At 42.8% G+C, this 20,056-nt stretch overlaps 3 protein-coding genes across 8 annotated transcripts in view; 1 reads left to right on the top strand and 2 right to left on the bottom strand.

Annotated features, from left to right (window-relative positions):
- Window positions 1-10,241, bottom strand: part of tacc2 (transforming, acidic coiled-coil containing protein 2) — a 49,362-nt gene extending 39,121 nt beyond the window's left edge. Inside the window, exons 1-5 of one of the 3 annotated variants that reach the window (XM_027276809.1) lie at window positions 8,361-8,497; window positions 6,619-6,819; window positions 5,775-5,843; window positions 1,588-1,835; window positions 495-605 (exon numbers count right to left, since the gene is read on the bottom strand). In XM_027276809.1, coding sequence (XP_027132610.1) covers window positions 495-605; window positions 1,588-1,835; window positions 5,775-5,843; window positions 6,619-6,651 — 461 coding nt within the window. In that variant the 5' untranslated portion in view covers window positions 6,652-6,819; window positions 8,361-8,497. Of the gene's footprint in view, window positions 1-494; window positions 606-1,587; window positions 1,836-5,774; window positions 5,844-6,618; window positions 6,820-8,360; window positions 8,498-9,539 lie in introns of those variants that run through there. The other 2 variants (XM_019266260.2, XM_027276814.1) reach the window with 2 other exon arrangements.
- A 919-nt stretch (window positions 10,242-11,160) lies between these two features.
- Window positions 11,161-16,111, bottom strand: nsmce4a (NSE4 homolog A, SMC5-SMC6 complex component). 4 transcript variants are annotated; one of them, XM_027273912.1, is made up of 12 exons: window positions 15,959-16,111; window positions 15,567-15,607; window positions 14,574-14,800; window positions 13,558-13,638; window positions 13,160-13,290; window positions 12,750-12,901; window positions 12,473-12,572; window positions 12,079-12,169; window positions 11,899-11,993; window positions 11,760-11,808; window positions 11,577-11,662; window positions 11,162-11,460 (listed from the first exon to the last, which is right to left on the bottom strand). In XM_027273912.1, exons 3-12 carry the CDS (start codon window positions 14,776-14,778, stop codon window positions 11,395-11,397), a joined length of 1,056 nt encoding a protein of 351 aa, XP_027129713.1. In that variant the 5' UTR covers window positions 14,779-14,800; window positions 15,567-15,607; window positions 15,959-16,111; the 3' UTR covers window positions 11,162-11,394. The 4 variants fall into 4 exon arrangements, with proteins under 4 accessions (XP_027129716.1, XP_027129719.1, XP_027129713.1 ...); XM_027273915.1 differs by lacking the exons at window positions 15,567-15,607; window positions 15,959-16,111 and adding an exon at window positions 15,299-15,322 and having other exon boundaries at window positions 11,161-11,460; XM_027273918.1 differs by lacking the exons at window positions 15,567-15,607; window positions 15,959-16,111 and adding an exon at window positions 14,997-15,121 and having other exon boundaries at window positions 11,161-11,460.
- Window positions 16,112-17,127: 1,016 nt separating this feature from the next.
- On the top strand, window positions 17,128-18,798 carry LOC104918783 (coiled-coil domain-containing protein 177). Its single transcript, XM_027278496.1, has 2 exons — window positions 17,128-18,066; window positions 18,112-18,798. The coding sequence occupies exons 1-2, from the start codon at window positions 17,128-17,130 to the stop codon at window positions 18,796-18,798; spliced, it is 1,626 nt and encodes a 541-aa protein (XP_027134297.1).
- Window positions 18,799-20,056: the final 1,258 nt, after the last annotated feature.

Raw genomic sequence — 20,056 nt, 5'->3', positions numbered from 1 at the left:
AGGCCATGTATGTCCCAAAGTTAAGTAAAGCATCATCATACAAGACTTAAGAGTGCACAATGAGTTTTTACCAAGGAAATCACAATTAGCTCCTGTGTTTCTCTTAGTAGCTTTACACACTGACGTCAAGCAATAATAATTATTATACTACAGGCATGAGGTAGGAGTCAGGTTGTCAGAGCACATTAGACAAATAAGCACAGTTAACCTCAGCACTCAACTCACTCACATAAGCAGAATGCCAGATAACACTTGAGGCAGAACATCAAGTCAGTCTGCAGATAATTCAGCCAAGCATGAAAAGAAACAACAAACCACACCTCAAGCCAAGGCTTAACATCCGCAGTATACATTACACCCGAGTATAAGTTAGAAACATTCAATCATCCTGCCATCTCTTCGTTCCACTCCATGCTCCCTGGTTTCACTCTGTATCATCGCTCTCCCACAGCAAACACCCCCCTATCGCCCATCATGCTCAGTCTAGGTGGTACCTTGTGTCTAGAGACACCAGTGGTCGACTGATTTCCATGTGATGCTGCAGGCCCGCCAGCAGGGGGTTCACCTGCTCACATTTCCTCTCACCTGAGCTAGTCTGAGTTCTGCTAAGCACACACAAACACACACACAGTCACGTACACACACATTCACACATGCAACAAATCAATATCACATTACCTTTCACCTTGGGTGAATAATCTGTACAAATCTGTCCCCTTCCAACCATAAATCAACCTAAATGAATATCCAATATGTTATCATACAGTAATGAAATAATAGTATGATTTTTAAATGATGTACCTGCATCTTGAAAGCTGGCGGATCTAATATTTTTCTTAACTTTGGAAAATAACCTTGATAATAGAAACATTAGGCATGACTGAATGCTTTTTGCAAGACACACAACAGTGTGTGGGAAGGTTTAAGAATTATAATACCTGTAGAAACTAAAGCTAAAGTTAATCACACTGTTATTATATGTGTATGTGTTAGCCCTGCAATTTATAGGCAACCTGTCCAGGGTCTTACTTTGCCTCTCACACTATGCATGATGGGATAGGCTGCTGTCTCACAGGATATATTTGAGTATATTTCTGAAATGTTGCAACTTAAAGTGAAAAGGTGTTAAAGGTAGTTGTTTGATTGACAAGCAGTTGCTGTTTTTGATTGACTCACAGAAATATGATGTCACCTAAAAAATAAAACTGTGGTAAAAACAAAACAAAAAAACCTAAATAAATAAATAAAAAACAGTGGGCTCTTTGCTCAGAAGCTTATTGGGAAAAAAATGTTCAAGGCCTTTAAAATTAGTTATGCTACACAGCGTGCTTTTACTCCCCCGGTGTATTTTCTTTTCCCAGAAATTAAAGGCGTAATGAAAAATGTAGTTCTTTACACGATTTACATTTCCACAGAACTGTACCAGCCACCAAAAGACAAGCAAAAACATGCCTCTCTTCTTTCAGTTTTATCTTGACGTAACTGTGATAGTTATTGTCTGCACAACTTTTTATGGTTGTATGTGTGTATGTGTGTGTGTGTGTGTGTGTGTGTGTGTGTGTGTGTGTGTAAATCCCCTTGACTTACCCCAGCGAGGACTCCCAGATGTTGAGCTCACTGCTGAAGTCTAGACTGGGCAGTAGGTCATGAGGAAACTCAAGCTCGTCCTCCTTGTCCACCTGGTCTCCAGCTGCACCTCTGCTCTCTTCTACTCCAGTGACGACTGGGACGTCTGGGAGAACTGGTAGAGACAGCAAACTCTGCTGGCTGGTGGAGGCTTCCGTTAACAGCGCTTTATCGTCCCTCTGGGCCAAACTCTCCTTGTGAGCTTCAGCCTGTGGGACAGTGACACATAATCTTAGTGAGCTACATACTGGTGTTTCTTTAAACTATGGCACTATGCATGATAGAGTGTAAACAAGTGTGAGCATGTTGCGGGCAAACACGGGAACAAATATAGACGTAATTCTCAAGGCCAAACATCATGAACAAATAATTCCACCCATATGCTAAGTAACTGTTAACTGAAGAGTTGTTTGCATAGTAATTCATAGGTCACATTAACTGAAGAATTGCCTTACACTCAAACATCTTTGTCTTTCAGCCTGCTTTTCTTATACTGTTACTGAGACTGAAGGATTATTTCAAGCATTTATGATTAGGCTTAGCGCATGAGCCCAATTTCTTCAGCTTTGTTTACATTATGCACATAACTACTATTTGTGAAGAAAAACACAACTTATTAAATGTACTGTATGGTCATTACAGTTGTGTTCACCTTAGAAACACCTCACAAGGATGTATGCTGTAATTTTCTTCCAAAGGTGTCAAACACATTGTACCTTGTGAGTATGAATATTTACAATCATCAAAGACGAACCTGTCTGTCTGGACTGTAGCAGGCACAGTCAACCATGGTTTAATCATTGTCTAGAGTATTTGGATGACATTTTCAGTCTGTAATTTGTTCCTAGATCTTGAGTAAATAATTTGATGAGATGATGATATTTGTGTAGATGTTGCTTAAACACAACCGATCACTTTCCAAAACAGCCGGAAAAGATTTGCATTCAAAGTGTGACTTCATCTCATGCTCGGACAATACATGGAGAACTTTGCCTTGTCTGTTTCTCCCTGTCTGTCTGTTTGACAGAGTCCAACCGCAGCCACACACCACAACACTTGGCTGTGGCATCACGTTGCAGCAACATTGCCGTCACAACACACAACACTCAACTGTGAACCCACAATGTGATGGAATTTCTCCCGCATAGCCTGCCTCAGTTTACAGAGGGAAAAGTTTCCCTTATTTCCCCCCCACTCACGTATAAACTGAGGTGTGCAGGTGCAGGCAAACAAATGTGCACTTGCTTAGACACACGGAAACATATGTGACATTCAATATGCCTGTTTCTTACAGAGAGATGCTGTTTATGTGAATTAGGATGTGAGTTGTTTTAACAGTGTGATTACAGAAGGAAACAGAACAACTGTGGTAATGATCTCCACTGCTGAGATTCATAATTGAATCTGTTCATTCATTATATATGAACTGCTAGTAGACAGCATGGCTGCAGACAAGCAGAGGTGAAAAGCTGAAATGATGAATCAATTCTTCAAGGAGACACGTTTAGTTTTTTGTACGTATCATTTAGGTTACTATGACATTTCCTAGCAAAATGTCCTCCTTCAAGACAAACTACAAAATGTCACATCTTGCTTTAGTTTAGTCTATTTTGGTGTACTTTCTGGATGTGGATACAGGAGACAGATGAACAAGTAAAGCTGTGTGTGTACTAGGGAGGCTCTGAGTCACTGCCCTCACCTGTGTCACCACCACAAAGAGCCTCCTTTGTGTGACACATCAAGCACAGATGGAAGATCTCTTGTGTTGCTCACACAAACACGAGAATAAAAGTCGTTCCAAAATCTCAACTTTCTTTCAAACTGTCAAGACTGTTGTCCAATAATGTAGCCTCTATACTGGGCTATTTATAAATGTACTTTATTTAGATTTTCAAAAAGAAACCTGGCCACACATTTGGTGGCAGGAGAAAAGAAGAATAACATAAAACATTAAAGAACAACAGAGTGAAAGAAACTGAACCCAACACAGTCAACCTGAATGCCTCTGATCTGCCTGCTGCTGTTATTCTCTATATTGTTACATAATAAGATTAAAATAAATTGTACAGACCCCAAAAGTCACGCAAGCAGAGCCGAACACAGTTCTGTCATGAGATAGCTCTATGTTGACTGTGTCTTGGGTTTCCTGTTTCCTGTTTCTCACCTTGTTATCAAGGCCAGCTAATGTCACAGTGGAAACAGACTAACCCCTTCCACCTCCCTGATATCAACTCAGAACACTAATAACAGAGAAGCAAGGAACAGCGCCATGTGGCACAGCATGTCCAGGTTTACAGCCAACACATTAACCGTATTATTGGCCATTGTGTGAAGATGTTGGAAGAGCGGTGAGGTGAAAAAGCCACAGCCTGTGTTAGTTTGAGACAGAAAGCACTGTCTGTTATTAATTAACACACAGGAACAAAACAGAAAGCAAGCTGAGGGTTGCCTTGGGAACTGCTACTTGTCCAAGAGTGAGTAAGTAATACTCACTAATTCAAAGTGTCAGTGCCCATGTGCTGACACAACTTTAATGCTTTACACATGACTGGTGTAAACAGTGAGAAGACAGTGTTAAAGCAGGAACAGGAGTCTCTTACATAAAGAGAAAGATTAAACAGATCCAACACTTTCTCTCCTGTCCTCTTCTTTCATTACACACCCAACAAGTTTCATCCCACATCTCTCTCCCTCTGTTGCACTTACCCAGCAGTGTGCTCCACTGTGCTGAAGGTGACTCTACAGTGCAGTGCAGCTCCTCTGCTACCTTGCTGTACAGGCAGCCTCTGCAGGGCTCTGTGTTTTGAAGGGAGCAGAGGACGACAGAAACATGCTGCAACACATGCTGCTGACGCTCCCTCTCCTATCTTGTACTGACTCAGCTAACTTCCTCCTCCTCCTCCTTCGTATCCACAGTATCCTGTCCTGTCTTCTGCTGCTGCTGCTGCTGCCGCTCCCCTGTTAAATTTCCATGAGCCTCCTCAGGCTCTCACTCTGTGTGTGTGTGTGTGTGAGAGAGAGAGAGAGTCTAGAAACACTACACTACCACACACAAACACAGTGCTTGCTGCTGGGACTGTCTGACTTGACTAGGGCTGGCCACAGGGAAGTGCTGAAAACACTCCTCCCCCTCTACTGTACACTCTTTCCACTCAGCTGCCCTCTATTCCCTCCTCCTCCTCCTCTGTCTCCCTTCATTCTTTTCCTCCTTCCTTATCCACCTCTGTTGCCGCCTCCCCAGCCCCCCCTTCTCTTGCTGCTGTGTCTTCTATCTGACTGACAGTGCCTCTGCAGGTGAATGCTGCAAATTAGGCCAAGGGTCGGGCCTGCGGTGACCCCCTGAGAGAGGATCAGGTTACACTCCATGAGGCTTTGGTTACATACACACATGGGCACATATACACAGAGACACACAACATCTTCCTGCATTATAAAAGCCATCCGACTCTGACCTGACAGTACAGTGCTGCTAAGGTTTGACATCATTAGTCATCATCAACATGGACACTTAATTGACATTTAAACACCCTGTGGTCCATTTGCCAAACATCTGTCCGTGTTTTCAGCTGCTTAGTAATGTCTCCTGTGGCTTATTTTCACTGGATATTAAGCAAACCACGAAATAATTATTACCGCCTGTGGATTTTCTGTGACCCTTTCTACTTTTTAGCTCATTACAAATATATAACTGCATCACCAGGTTACAAAACCAGATAAGGGTAGTGAAGAGTGTTGCAGTCACAAGGAATCACAAGTATCAGGAGGACACATTTTCCAGTGTTTAATCACAGCACACCTGTATAACAAATGATAAACATGTGGACGCTATAAGAGGTTTGAAATCTGCTCTTTTTCATCGTCTGCCACTTTTAAAGTGAGAACTTGAGAAGTACGATTGCTTTTCATCATGAAATTTGTAATCAGATGTCAGCCTGTGGCATTGTGTCTGGGCCCCTTTAAGGTAAATTTAAAGACATAGCATGCAGTTTGGGTATTTTAGAGGGTAATACTGAGCACTATAACAAAATCAGGAAGACGATTTATAGAGCTTTATGTTCACTGTGAACAGATGCAAATTCTCGAGCACCAGTACACACAAGATTAGATTCCCTCAGGCTTTCACACTCAAACACATACACAGATTGTACCTGTAGGGAGTCATTTTGATTTTCCTGAGGTGGAAACAGAAGAACATTTTCTGGAGCACCCTCTTCTGGCTGCAATGGGGAATGAAATTGTTCAACAAGACATCTTTAGATAAACCTCTCGTACACAGTGTAGGCGTACTGGTATGCACTGAAAACTTACTTTTGTACGGCAAAAGTAAGAATGTTAAACCCCAGACTGCAATCACATCCTTGCACATGGATTTGTAGAGTCTATAGCTCATGAGACAAATGTTTATGATAATCCTATTAGAATAATCCTGAATTCCACTGCTGAACTCCTTCACATGTGGACATTTTTCTATAGCTGTCTGTATTTCTAATTGCTGTTGTAAAGTACACAACTACAGCAAAAAAAATAAAAAACTGGTTCAAGTGCAACAGTAACAGTAACTAACTGGAGGCATACGTATAGTAATGGCCCTCCAACCATCACATGAATGATGGACTTTATAAGATGCAAAGCAAGCTTGGATGTATCGCAGTGTGCAGCATTAAACACAGATCAAGGCACATTCTGAGAGGCACAATATAAACATTTTTCTCGTTATCTCTCTGTTTTACAGTAGTTAACCACAGAATAAAACAAGGCATGTCATCTAAGTGCTTATTAGACAAGCCTCAATTAAGCATGGGAATGTACACAAAGACTAGAGCTCCATGCACATCCCATGTGTTTTACCAAAGCCAGCAGTTAGTAATCATGCCAGTAAGTGTTAGTTTTAGTGTTAGTCCTCCGTGCATGAAAGAGTTCAAGGTATGTACAGCAGCACGGAGGCGCCAAGTACCAATTCCAGCCATCCAAAGCCAACAAGCTTGCCCTTACCAACGCTTCAGTTGTGCTGTTCTCATTCCCCATGGTTCAGCCAGCTGCAGGGCCACAACTGCCCAAACCAACTGCCTCTCGCATCAGCTGGCTGAAAGACACCAGCACAGAAGGACCATCGGCATATGAGTAGGAATTTGTGGTCCCCCAGTAGTCACAGACGTGCTCCTCAGGATTAAAGGGCTCCAGGAGTAGGTTGAACTAGCAGGAAGGGAGAGTGTGTGTGTGTTGTTTTAGAGATTAGGGACTTGTGATACAAGACGTCCCTCCCAGATCAAAGTGCAGGTTTTTACGTCTGCTGATATGAGCTTAAAAGCAGGAACTGTATCCTCTTTGATGGAATAACTTTTTATAATTATAGAGGTTGATTGGAGAGTGCGCAGTAAGTCCTGCTGCTATAAGTTCCTATGACCAGCGGACCCCATCTTGTCTAAATTACGTCAAACAAATGGCATTGCCTGCTAGAATGAAACATCTTCACATGCAGTCTGTCACTCTGAGCTTGTGATGTGACTGCAGCATAGTGATACAGTGACGGATGCTGGGTAATTCTGTAAGGTGATCCTCCTGTGGTAAATAACAGATTGTGTTGTCTCTTGGCTTCCAGCAGTGTTAGGTCTGTTAACCAACACGTGGTAGGGTTGTGGTTATTTAACAGATCCAGGAGCACCTTTAATACAGTTTGTCACCACTATATAAGGAGTATAGATATTGTAGAGATATAGAATCTCTCTCACTCGCTCAACTTCTCTTCTCGGTCATCCATCTTTCTGTCTCTCACAAGAGAATTTCTTGGTTGTATGAAATGCAGCTGTGCAGTAAACACTCGTGCCACAGGAAGGTTGTTTGTGCATTCCTCATGACTGCAGGGACTGTACGGTAGCTCTGTGCATAGTCAGAAAGCACTGACCTGAATATGTAAGACTTTATAAATAGAGTTCTGCCATGTCCACTGCTGTTAGACTTTATTCCAGTCTTATGCACAATTGTTAAGCACACTCATCCTATATATTTCCCATGATTATTCCACAGGAAAATGAATATCTGTGGCTTACATCTTAATTGTGTGATGTGGCGAGCCTTCTCCCATGGCTGCCTGCTTGCTATTTGTGCGAATGGGGTGTAATTTCAGCCCCCACACTGCAGACGCCCGTGCACTTTAACTGCCGGCAGTGTTTCAGGGTTTTTTTGGCAGCACAGAAAGCACTGGGGGAAATCATATGATCAGACTGTTGCCAGATCTACCTCTCACCTCGCTGTTGGCCTATCAGTCACTCAACGTGAGCCATCTTTTAAGCTCTTGTGTTTGGATGAGCACCGTATGTCTTTGCCTTAGATGTCTACAGTATGAGGTTACTGTTTCCTGGCCCATGCCTGACCCCTCAGCTGGCACAAAAAACAAGCAGGCAACACAAACTTCAAACTAGACAGAATGCTGTATTTCTAAAATAACTTTAACACAATAGAATGTTGTATATCACAGATAATATGTATAAGTAAGAGAAGTAAGAGGAAAGAGGTGAACACTACAGAATAGATTACTATGTTCATGCTCCTGGCCAAGGCAAATATAATAAATATATATTATTGTCACACAAATGTCAATAAAAGCTTAAAATCCCCAACATTTAAACTTTGTCCCTCCATTTTCATATATTGACTCTCCTCAATCTAAAGAAATACAATAAACTGAACAAATAATCCAAAATCAGCACCAGTCCTGCAACTCACAAACTACTCACCACTGCAAACAAGAGACTTTTCCACACACAGCGTCTGCACCGAGCTTTTCACAAACCCCTCCAATCTGTGTTTACTGTCGGACTCAAGGCCGTTGTTTGTTTCTGTGCTCTCTCCTGAGGAGCCCCAGTACTTCTGTTGCTATTTTTGCATTGCATGCTGAGTGTGAGGATTGGGACGGAGGGTGGACACAGGGACAGGACAGTGGACAGGACCAGGGGGAGGGAGGGGAGGAGATCGAACTGGAGCTGGGGGAGCCATGTCTGCTTTGGGTGGTAGTGAAGTGGTGGTGGTGGGGGGGGGGGTCACCTGCTCTGACTGGCTCAGGAGGCCTTGCAGTCAGCTGGTGGGGGTCACCAGTTCTAAGGCAACACTGTAAACAAACAGGAGGATGAGGTGCCAGACCTCCTCCCTGCAGAAGCTGTTATGATATTCATTCCACCTGTAGCTTTCATTCATCTCTCTTCTTCGTTTACATTATGCATCTTCTTCACTTCAATGTGGTGATGCCTGTTTCAGTGCCTCTCTTCTGTCCGCAGTATCTGTCTAGATTTGGCAGTGGTTGACACACTTGCACAGCCACACTTCTGCTGTAATAAAGCGATGGCACAAATAACAAAGGAACCATGCAAACAGAGGTTTGAAATGTATTTTAGGTTTCTATTTCATCTGCCATCATCACAGGCCATCTCCTGCTGAGTGACATGCCTGTAAGAACAGTAGGCTTATTATCATTTCTATAAATAACACTGATTTAATCAGCTCTGTTTCTGACAGACATCACATCATACTCTAAACACATTCTGACTCCCTCCCATTCTGCCTCACAGGTTCCTCCGATCTCGACTGTCTTCTGTCTGAATGACTGTACTACATACACTATCCACTGTCAACCTGCCTTTCAGCTTCCTCCACTACGAACAGCATCATCCTCTCACTTTTACACCCCTCCCTTCTTTATCCCCCTGCTCTCCATCTCCACAGCTCCTTTTTCTTCGCTGGAGTCGCCCCTCCTCCAGCACTAGAGTACACCTTCTCTCTCTCTGCCTTTGCCTGAATAAAGACTCAGCTCTTGACCAGTAAAATCCAAACCAGCTCGTCTTGCACACTCCTAGTCACACAGGCATTGATGCCACACTGCAGACAGCCTCTGTTCAGCACACTCCCTCTCCTCTGTTTACCTGGCGGCGTGAGATTCCAATGCAGCTCCCCATCTTGTATTCCATGTCCTCCTCTGGTGAAGTGACTCTGGCACTACACGGCTGGCAGAGCACCCTTCTGCAGAACTGCATCGTTATCAGTCAGACTCAGCATTGCCAAAGCAGGCAGATCTGTACTGGAGCTACAGTGTGTGTACACTCCCCTGTCGCATGTGTGTGTGCCTCAGTGACTAATAAATGCTCTGCATTGCATTGCCCATGGTGCGCCTGACATATTTTCAAGCCATTGTTATATAAAAATCTACATTACGTAAGGAACCTAATCAAATGAGTGTGAAAAAGGGAGCTTCTCTCTCCAGCCTCACATCACTGCACGGGTGAGCAGACCGAAGCACTGCTGTGGAGGGAAAAAATGCTCAGAGAGGGAGAGAGGAAGAGATGGGAGGCAGCATAAAGAGTGCCTGTCCCTTTAAAAGATCCAGGAGATAGCAAGGATGACGGTGGTACACTGTGATGATGAAAACGCACAAAGATACCAGTACATCTGATCATAGTGAAGTTCACTCAACCAAAATGGAGCAGGAGGAAGCATTACAGCAAAAACAGAATGATGATTTTTTTGATTTGTTTGTTCTTTTCTTCCCAACATATTTGTACAATGAGAGCAGAAACATGGACCCTCCTCATACATTTTTCCAACGTACCACATAACTCACTTTAACCGCCCACTATTGTGTTTTCTTGGAAATTTATTTTATACAATTACGTACATGAATAAATGCCTCCATGTTTTGGCTCCCTCTGCCTCTACCATTTGTTATTTTCATTTAGTAGCAAAATGATGAAATGGCTTTGTCCAGGTTTAAGAAAGCTTAAACCTGGACAAAATATGTTGATTGGTTTCATAAGTATAGTTTATCTTGAGCAAAACGATTCCAGAGTTACTAAAAATGCTGTGGTTCCCAACCAAGTTTGTGAGACAATCAGTACTTGAGACCTATTGTCATCTGTTGCAGACTGATTCTACACCCCTGCTCTGTTTGAATAATTTCAGGAGGCCTGGAGAGGTTGTGTAATTCATCATATTATTCTTTAGAGAAAAGCAGAGATTAGAATGTATTGTTTTGGGGTTTTTTTGTGTCTCAACACCACATTAGGAACCACAGCTATATTGTTTTAGTGAGTAGACTGATTAATCAATCAATCATTAATTAATGTTTATACTGTATTCTAGAAATCTTTTTTTATCAGTCTTCTGTAGTTTATAAATATTCCTAAAGGCCTCCGTAGAAGCAACACATACCTATTGAATATTTTTATGGCTCCAAAAAAAAAAAAAAAAAAAAAAACTACAATACTGGCTCCAGCTCCCACCACTGCCTTAATTGTCATAATTAAGTCAATTTACTTAATACAGAAAATGACGTAGGAGAAAATAAGTGTTTTAATAACTTAAAAAATAACTTTTACATTTTTATTATTCACACAAAAAATATATATAAAAGGCTAAACAATCTTATGAATCAACTATTTGATACAAAAATATAAATATAATTTATGAATACAGCAAATTATGTTAACATATTCTACAGAATCAGGTTGGATATCAATATTCAACACCTGCGATTTACGCATTCTGTAAATTAAAACAGTACCATTTTTCTCTTCTTTCTCTTTTATTATTCAAACTTTTAAAAACAGTAAAAAATTAAAACAAAATGTCACTAGTCACAATTAACACGTGTGACATACACAGTTTATACATGACTTTGCAATGGCATTTTATTATTTAGAATTTATATATATGTTTAAAAAAAAAACGTAACACACCTAAAAACAATGCTCAGTTTCAGCGAACAAAAAGTGGCAGCGTCCATCACTCAGTCTGTGTGTTCTGAGGCTGAATCAACGTGTCTCTGATGTCAAAGGCGTCTATGAGCTCCTGGGAAAAGAAAAGAAAAGTGAGACTTTTGTAACAATAAAATTATTAATTAAGACATAAAACAAGATTTATTTTAGAGTCCATTTGCCTTGTTTCTAGATTAAATCCTTACTGACCCTCCATATCTTTGGGCTGATAGAGATGATGCACTGTTTCCGGCTCCATGATCCTCCAGCTTCCACCTCCCCCTCCTCTACAGGCGCTGAGACACAAACACACACAACACTGGTCAACTAATTCACCTAAAGACATTTCCTTTGTTATTCCCCAGTCAAAATAATACGACAAAATGTTCTCACCTATACAGGGCAATTTGTCATCATCTAGATACATCCGTGCCAGCCCATCCTGAAAGACAAACAACACTGTCACACCTGCTAACAGTCACTAGAGGGCAGAAAAGATCAACTGAAACAAACTTGAGCACAGGCAACTCACCCTGATGAGAAAAGACGTGTGGAAAATGTTTTCTACTGTTCGGGAAAATGAGTTGGGGTCGATGACAAACTCGTAATAAGATATTGGGGATGTTGCTGTGGTAGAAACAGAGACACGTGATCAAATAATAAATACACAACGGTACAAATTTAATGTCTGTATGGTCGACTTTAAACTCACGATCATCTTGGTAATAACTCTTCAGGTATCCCAGGATCCTTTCCACCTCTTTCTCTGTCGCTTCTTGGTGGGAGCCTTCCATTTTCTTCAGCTGACAGACAACATTAACGTGATACAGTAAGTGTCGGGGACATCAAAAGCCTCTCAATGTGAATATATGCAAACACCATCTTAAAATTACTCACTTATAAAATCAAAATAGCATTTGAAGAGCATTTGTGCTTTTAGAAAGTTAAATTGTTACTTATCATTACATAATCAGAAAGGATACGTTTTCTGTCACTTTTGTGAGTGATGAGAAGGTGCTATATTTATTTAAGGCTACACTCTAAAACTGCTTGCAAAGTCAAATGCATGTAGATAATTGGAGCCATGGAAATGTGAGTTTAGCTACCTGAGTAGGCATTATCCTCGCGGCTTCCTTGCTGGGTGCCTTCCTCTGCCGTTCTATCTTTTGCTTTGGTGGAGGTGGCTCTGCGTGGAACGAACCCATCCTGATGACAAAAAACATAGGATTAAAAATACTAATTAGGGCAATAATAGACCAGGGATAACGCAATAATAAACCTACAGATAATGATAACATTAATAATAAAAATCAATAAATATATGTTGTTATTTGGAAACATGATTGCCAGGCTGGCTGGAACATAACACACTGAGGCACTTACATGTAGTGGAAGGCCGGTGCCGTCATGAAACAGGACTCTGCTCTCCTAGCCACTCTGTGCCAAGCATCTTTGGGCAGGTAGCCGTCAATTCCACCTCTGTTCTGCTGGTCGTCCTCCCCATCTTCTAGTCGGTTGAGACCCATGAAGGACAACTGTTGGAGAAGCAGAGAGATACTGTAATGCTGTAAAGAAAGATGGAAACTGGTGGTGTTTTTTGGTCACTTGGAGGGGGAACTTGAGAACACAAGAAGATACAACGATTACAAATACCTGCAATAAGATAATATCTGTTATGGCCCGTAACAGGACATTAGGTCATCTCAGCGGTGCATGTTTGTGTGTGCTCAATATTCCTGAACAAACACTTTATGTATGCAGTTATAATGTGTATACACAATAAACTCACTCACAAGGCGCTCAGCAAAAGCTATATGATCGAAAGCCGTGCCCTCAGCAAACAGTTGGCTGGCTTTCTCCTTTCCCAGATCTGTGGCCACAACGAGGAGCTGAGCATCTAGAGCTGCTTCCCTCGCCTGTCGGACTGCAGAGGAACACAGCGAAATCAAAATGACCAAACTGTGGAGGTTGTGTCATGATGATGACAGTACGTGATTCAGGTGTGAATTTTTACTCTGGATACAACAAGTACATAATTTCAGGCATATATAGTCATCTATGAACCTAAACTGTATGTCTTTGGACTGTGGGAGAGAACGGGAACACACAGAGGAAACACAATCAGGTACTGGGAGAACCTGCTACTAGAGAGGCTTGAATCCAGACATTTCTGTGGTCGTGCAATACCTACCATCTTTAAAAAGTTTGTTTGCCTCTTCTAAAACTTCTGTGAGTTTGTTGTTGGAGGGACTGAGCATATCTTCCCTATTCTCTGAAAACAGAAGAAGGAAACACTTGTCAACAAACCAGAACATTTCTTAAGAAATTTTGAGGTTGCCTGATGCTTAATGTGTCTCGCCTATTCAATAATACAATGCAGTGTTTATGAATGTGTAATTTATTTATCACTGATGTTCATAGGCCACACACAGTGTCAGTGAGAGAGAGGAGGCCGAATTGACAGACAGTGAAAAGACTTGTTCACCTTATAAATAAGGGACATGAAAGGACATGTTACAGGTTATGGCAAGTGTTGAGAACATTTTGGAAATGTGTGGGAAAGATTTAGAAAGGTGTGTCTACCTGAACTCAACCTGTTTAACATACAATGAGTAATGTGTGTGTGTGTGTGTGTGTCTGTCTGTCCTGGAAAGAGAAGGACAAAATGGCTGGCATCGAACTTTACAATGACAGTTGTGGATATTAGACAGAGACTTCAATTAAGTGAGCTTCATAACAGTCCACCAATCACATCAGAGTGAGAAACAGCAGCTGTTACTGCCAGATCAAACTGCCAGGAGAGGTAAAGTACACCTCAAACGACAGGCCGCCAGGTCACACTGGGCGGTAACAACCCTGAGATTTCCCTGAATGCTTACGTGCATTATTTGTAAAGGTGACGTGAAAACTGTGATCAACAGAGTGAGGCAAAAAAGATGGTTGTCTCCAAAAATATCTACTATCAGTTAATATGGGGGTTAATGGCAGGTGGTGGGTGCACCTGACGCAAAACTATCCCACAAGCCTCAAACAGCTTCAGCAGTTTTGCGTGTATTCATTCATATCACTCACTCACCAACATTCTGTCCATAAAGTGTCTATGTTCAATTTTAAGCCATTTAAAAAACAAAACAAAACAAAAAAACAGCACATTAATAAATAACAACAATGTGGTCTGCCATAAACAACCTGTACGCCTTTACTCACGTTGCACCGAGTTGATGAGGTCTCTGTACTTGCTCCGTATTTCTCTCCTGAGTCCCGGGTCATTGTCGTCGTCTTGCAGGTCAGCTGGACCGAGGGTAGAGCCCCCGTCGTCCGCCTCACTTTGCTGCGGATCTCCTTTCTTTCGGCCGACAGAGCCATTCTGCCGGGGAGCTTCCTCATCTCCGCCGCCTCTGGTTCTCTTCATGTTTGGTTAGTTAGTGAACGAGCTGTGTGTTGAGAGAGGGAAACCAATATAAATGTGTGTCTGTAAATGTTATAACAACGTAACTACCTTGTGACGCCGGTTCTTGAAGCAGAATAAAGGCGCTATAATTGTAGGGCGAGTTTTCAAGTTGTTAACCCGAACATAGACAAAGACTTTACAATAGTCAAGATAGAAATCCGCTGCTCTTGCTCACTTACAAAGTAGGTCAAGTGAGAAATGTTGCAATTGTCCGATTAAATAAAAGTCGAATCAGCAATGTGATTGATATAAAGCAATCGACCTGCTGATACCGTACTCTGCATACCTGCTCATCATATCTTATTAATAGTTAACGTTAGCTTCTGAAAAAAATTATATCACTACAATTAGCCCCAATGTTACATTAAATATCTGAGAAGCACAGCCTTGGCAGTACTGCGAATGGGTTAAAACGCAGACAACGAACATCCTAAAGCAGATAAAATATATTTTAAAAAACAAACTCGCGTCGACTACCAACCAAACCAGAACCAAATTCCCGCCGGGCTAGCGGCTAACCAAACCCGGAAGTACCGGGCAGTGTACTAACAGCTGTCATCTGCCTCTTTGCTATCGTTGGTCTACGATAGCCATGTTAGCTCCGAAATCAGCTTGTTCGCAACTAAGACGAGTGTTGAGACTGTAGACTCTCCTGCCCCAGCGAAGGTCACATTAAAAGCAAACCCGTAGCACGCTCTGGTGATAGTTAAACAGGTATATTTGTTTTTCCTCAGGTAACTTCAACATACCTGTGAAACCACACAGAAGACGCGCCAGCAGCAGTTCATCACTGTTGACGTGAATGAAGTCCGTGTTGTGTTGGAGACCGAGAGGCGAAACGCAGGAACGTAAAAATATCAACATTTTTAAAAATAAAAAAACATGAATGCAATAATATCAAGGGAAATAAAATTAGTTTGGTTAGTACGTTTTAAGGTGTCCTCGTCGTTATTATTCATATGTTTATTCTTAAATACTGACAACTCAAATATGAATTATTCTTCAAATAAATATAATATAAATGGATTTGTAATATTCCCTTTTGTACACATGATTCAAAATCAAAACACGCACAAACGTTTCTTCTCTAACGTCGATTTTCTTCCTCTAATGTTAAACGTTCAACCAATGTGAAACCAACTTCAGGCACCGCCGACGTGGAGGGCGTGGTGGGACGCGTCATCAACGGGTTGTTTGTCGGTGTCACCGGCAGGTGGCGCGCCAATAATCACCGAGCACTAATAAATATCCGACACGAGCGGGAGCCGCTCTTAATGCTGGGATTTCGTTGTTCTTGTTGTCACGGTAACCACAAGCGTCCCCCTGCGTGGTCACGTCACGGCCAGCTGTTTCTGTATACTGGCACGAGTTTACTCATGTTTTCTTTTTTCACATTTTATTTAACATTTTTATTAAAAAGATGATTCTGATTCTGAAATGGGATAAAACATGTATTATTTTCAAACATGGATTTAATTTCTTAAGACGTTTAATTTCTCTGTACATGTTTAATCTCTTATATTTCTTTTATATTATTATTATTATTATTATTATTATTACATTATATATTATATCACACGTTCTCCCTCTGCACTGAAAGACATTCACACATCTCGCTGCCTCAGCAGAGCGCAGACCATTGTGAGAGACAACACCCATCCCGTCCACCACCTGTTTGACCTGTTGACCTGACAAACAGACTCAAGAACAGTTTCTTCCACAAAGCCATAATCATCCATAACTTCCTGTGCAATATCTTACCTGTGTGTCACAAGCAATAACCTCATGTGTAATTTGCTTTTACCATTTGCTATGCAAATACAAGCAAGGTGCAGCATTCACTTTGTATGAATACACACTGTTTTCTTTGTTTTTGATTTTGGTTTTATCTTTGTCTATACTGATGCTATACTACCTATATCAGGACCAGCACCTCGTTGAAGCCCCCTGTCATTTCGTTGTGCTTACAGTATGTTGTACAATGACAATAAAAGCTTTCTATTCTATTCTATTCTGTTCTACTATATACTCATTATAATATGCTACATGTAAAGTGTTTCCTCACATTTGTATAAATAAAGCTGCCTGGAAACACACATCTCTGTCTGTCTGTCTGTCTGTCTGTCTGTCTGTCTGTCACTTCCAGCTGAGGCACTGAGCTCTTCTTGTCTGGAAAAAGCCGCAGATAATCCTGTCATGACCTCTCCGTGCTGGAAAGCTCGAGAGCCTGTGCAGGAGAGCGAGAGCAGAAACGATTCTGAACACCTGAAATTTCGCATCCAGGTAATTTAACTTTAAATCAGTTTAATAATGGCCGACCGGAGGTCCACCTCTCCCGAGCCCCGTTTGGACCTGATCAACTTTGCCTCGGTGGATGCACAGAGGAGTCCGTATGTTTTAACGAGCCCCCGCTCGCTTCAGTCCTGCGCACGACTCGGTGCCAAACCTGTTGCACTTCTGATTAAATCCCTGAACGAGTTGATTGCCGAACAGAGGGACGCGCCCTTTGAGGCGGTGAGGGTCATGCATGAATCCTACGAAAAGGAGAGAAAGAAGCTTTTACGAATGTGTCGGGAGGAGAGGGGGAAGATTGTGCAGGCGACAGAAGATGGGTGTCCAGGAAGTAAAGCCTCAGACCTGCAAGTGGAGCCTGAGACCAAACTGAAAGATCACCATGGGCCCATCCCGTATGCAGATCTGTGCATTAAAGGGAAATCTGTGAGCAGGTCATCCTGTCCAGACAGGAGCACAGTGTGCAGCTTCAGCCTGGGAGACCTCAGGCACTCCATAGCGACTGAGATGAAACTGGAGAGGCTCACCAAGGACATCAGGAAGGAGATGTGTGTCACTGTGTCAGAAAGAGACCGCAAGATAGCAGCTCTCATGCTGGTGAAGCACCAGGAGGAGCAGGAATCCCTGAAGCACCGTCAACAAGAGGAAGAGGAGCGGCAGGAGGCCCGCAGGCAGGAGGTGGTCATGCGTGCTCAGGCAGAGAAAAAGAGGAGGAAGAAACTCAAGCAGAGCATGCAACACTGGCATGAGGAGCTGGAGGCCCGCAGGAGGCTGAGGGAGCAGCAGGAGAAAGAGAAATCAGGGCAACTTGAGCAGGAGGTGCTCCTGCAGGAAGACAGGTGGAAGAGGCTGAAAGAGGAGGTTGAGGAGCAACGCAGAGAAAAGATAGAGGCTGCTCAGAAAGAGGCAGAGGAGCGCAAACACTACCAGGAGAAGCTGCTAAGAGAGAAGGAGGAGGTGAAGGAAAGGGAGCGAGAGAAGGAGAGGCATTTAGTGGAGGAGAGGGAGCAGAAGGCCAGGAGGAGAAAGGTGGTGCAGGAGAGGAAGGAGAAGAAGAGGCTGGAGGAGGAGAATCGCAGGGAGCTGCTACGGCACATCCTGCTCAAACAGAAGGTGGAGCAACAGGTGGAGGAAGAGGGGGTGAAGATGAGGAGCATGCTTGAGAAGAAGCTGCAGCACTCCTGCGAGAAACACGCCCAGGCTGTGGAGGCGCGGCTGAAGGAGCTGCAGGAGCGAGCTGCACGGGAGGAGGAGCAGATTCAGAGAGCGAGGCTGAGGGCCGAGCTGCAGAGTTTCCAGCAGCTCACGCACAAACAGATCCTGGTCCAGCTGAGCCAGAGGCGCATGGAGAGAGCCGCACTGCACGCCTCGACCCAGCACAGGGTCAGAGCTCAGCAGACACACCAACACAACAAACACAGGCAGCTCTGCCATCGGAGGCTCAGAGAGAGGCTGCAGAGAGAGGAGGAGGCCATGAGGAAGGTCAGAGAGAGCTGCATCACCATGAAGGAGTGGAGGAGGGAGAGACTGCAGAGACAGCGGGAGCAGATACAGGAGGAAGCGCACAGGCTGGCTCGGGCCTCCTTTCTCATGAGGGAGAGAGTGAGGCAGCAGACGCACAGTCGAACCTTTGATCAGATGGCTCTGGAGGCTCAGCTGACTGCCTACATGAGCCGCGTGAAACTGTGATAGAAATGAAGACTCTCCACATCTGAACCTCCTCTCAGGCTCCAGGCACAGTTCATACATTCATTAACTCACCCAGAGCTGCCTAGAATAGTAGCTGCATTAAAATAAATCAGACAGGAGTAAATCTCTCCTATCAGCAATCTAGGAATGTAGCAGCATAGGGCGTGCCATATAAGTATGGGAGTGTAATGACTCAAAGTCATAGTTTCATTTTGTACAAGGAATCTATGAGATTATGCCATACATTTACTATTTGAAAAGTTTACAATTCATTCAAATGTCATGTGTAAAAGTTTGGAATTAAATTGGAGGTAACCTTGTAGTGGTTTGCCATCAGGACAGCAGTGCTTTACAGTCTTTTTTTGGATTGTGTTAATCATCATGTAAACCCTGTGATTTCTCTGTGAACCCCCTGCTTAGGAAAAAAAGGTTTTGACCAAAGCTTCCATATATAGTAACAGAAAACATCTCTGCTCTGTGAGGCACAGCGCTGCATTATCTACATACAGATAGATACATAAAGACAACACGTGTGATGTTTTTATTTGTTACAACACATGCATGGAATCCCTTTGTGATACAGCATGACACAATGTAGTCCTACACCCGTACAATGGTTGGATGTGTGAAGGATCAGCCTGCAGAAAGTTGACTGCAGACCAGAGAGTGAAGAATTAAATTGTTGGCTTGTAGACATTGGGGTGCTTGAAGGTTGACATCAGTGTTTTTAATTTGATACGAGTCACCATTAACAGCCAGAGGAGTGCAGATAAGAGGAATTATGGGAAAGTTCATGGAGGTTGTGGACGAGGATGATGAGGCTAGACTGGTGGTTAACAGTGTTTTTCTGGTCCTCTGACTTTGGTCAGTTTTCCTATATCGCCCTATATGTCTCACTAGAGGCATTTTTAATGCTTTTAATGTTTACTATGTATTAAGTAGAAAGAGGGACAGCTCATTTTTGTGTGTATGTATGAGGTACCTTTGCATTATCAGTAAACAGAAGTCAGACATAGAGCAAAGCACTGTTGTGGTCAGCATAACACGCTCTGCATGGCACAGTTGGGCTTAGGCGTAGGAACATGTAAGTTCTTTGGTTGAGACAATGTGGCACCAAGGGAAAGGGCTGTCTGACAGAAAGGTAAGGTGGTGAGGATATGTTCTTTATGGCGTACACTTAAAGGGAAATAGATTTTTTAGCTTTGTTTTTTTTATGCTGATCCTGCCCACAACAGTGTTCCATGCCAGGACTTTTGTT

This window comes from Larimichthys crocea, chromosome III (genome assembly GCF_000972845.2).
Source record: "Larimichthys crocea isolate SSNF chromosome III, L_crocea_2.0, whole genome shotgun sequence".
NCBI classification, from domain to species: domain Eukaryota; kingdom Metazoa; phylum Chordata; class Actinopteri; family Sciaenidae; genus Larimichthys; species Larimichthys crocea.
The sequence above is the reverse complement of the archived record's forward strand: the minus strand, read 5'-3'. Positions and strand labels throughout refer to the sequence as shown.

Bases quoted from the DNA above. Each gene is read 5' to 3' on its own strand.
- nsmce4a (XM_027273912.1), bottom strand. From the start codon at position 14,778: ATGAAGAGAACCAGAGGCGGCGGAGATGAGGAAGCTCCCCGGCAGAAT. The intron at 12,902-13,159 runs GTGAGTGAGTTT...CTTCTCCAACAG, and splicing joins TAGCTTTTGCTGAGCGCCTT to TTGTCCTTCATGGGTCTCAA. The intron at 11,663-11,759 runs GTGAGAACATTT...TTTGTGTCTCAG, and splicing joins TGACAAATTGCCCTGTATAG to CGCCTGTAGAGGAGGGGGAG.
- LOC104918783 (XM_027278496.1), top strand. From the start codon at position 17,128: ATGGCCGACCGGAGGTCCACCTCTCCCGAGCCCCGTTTGGACCTGATC. The intron at 18,067-18,111 runs GTGAAGGAAAGG...TTAGTGGAGGAG, and splicing joins TGCTAAGAGAGAAGGAGGAG to AGGGAGCAGAAGGCCAGGAG.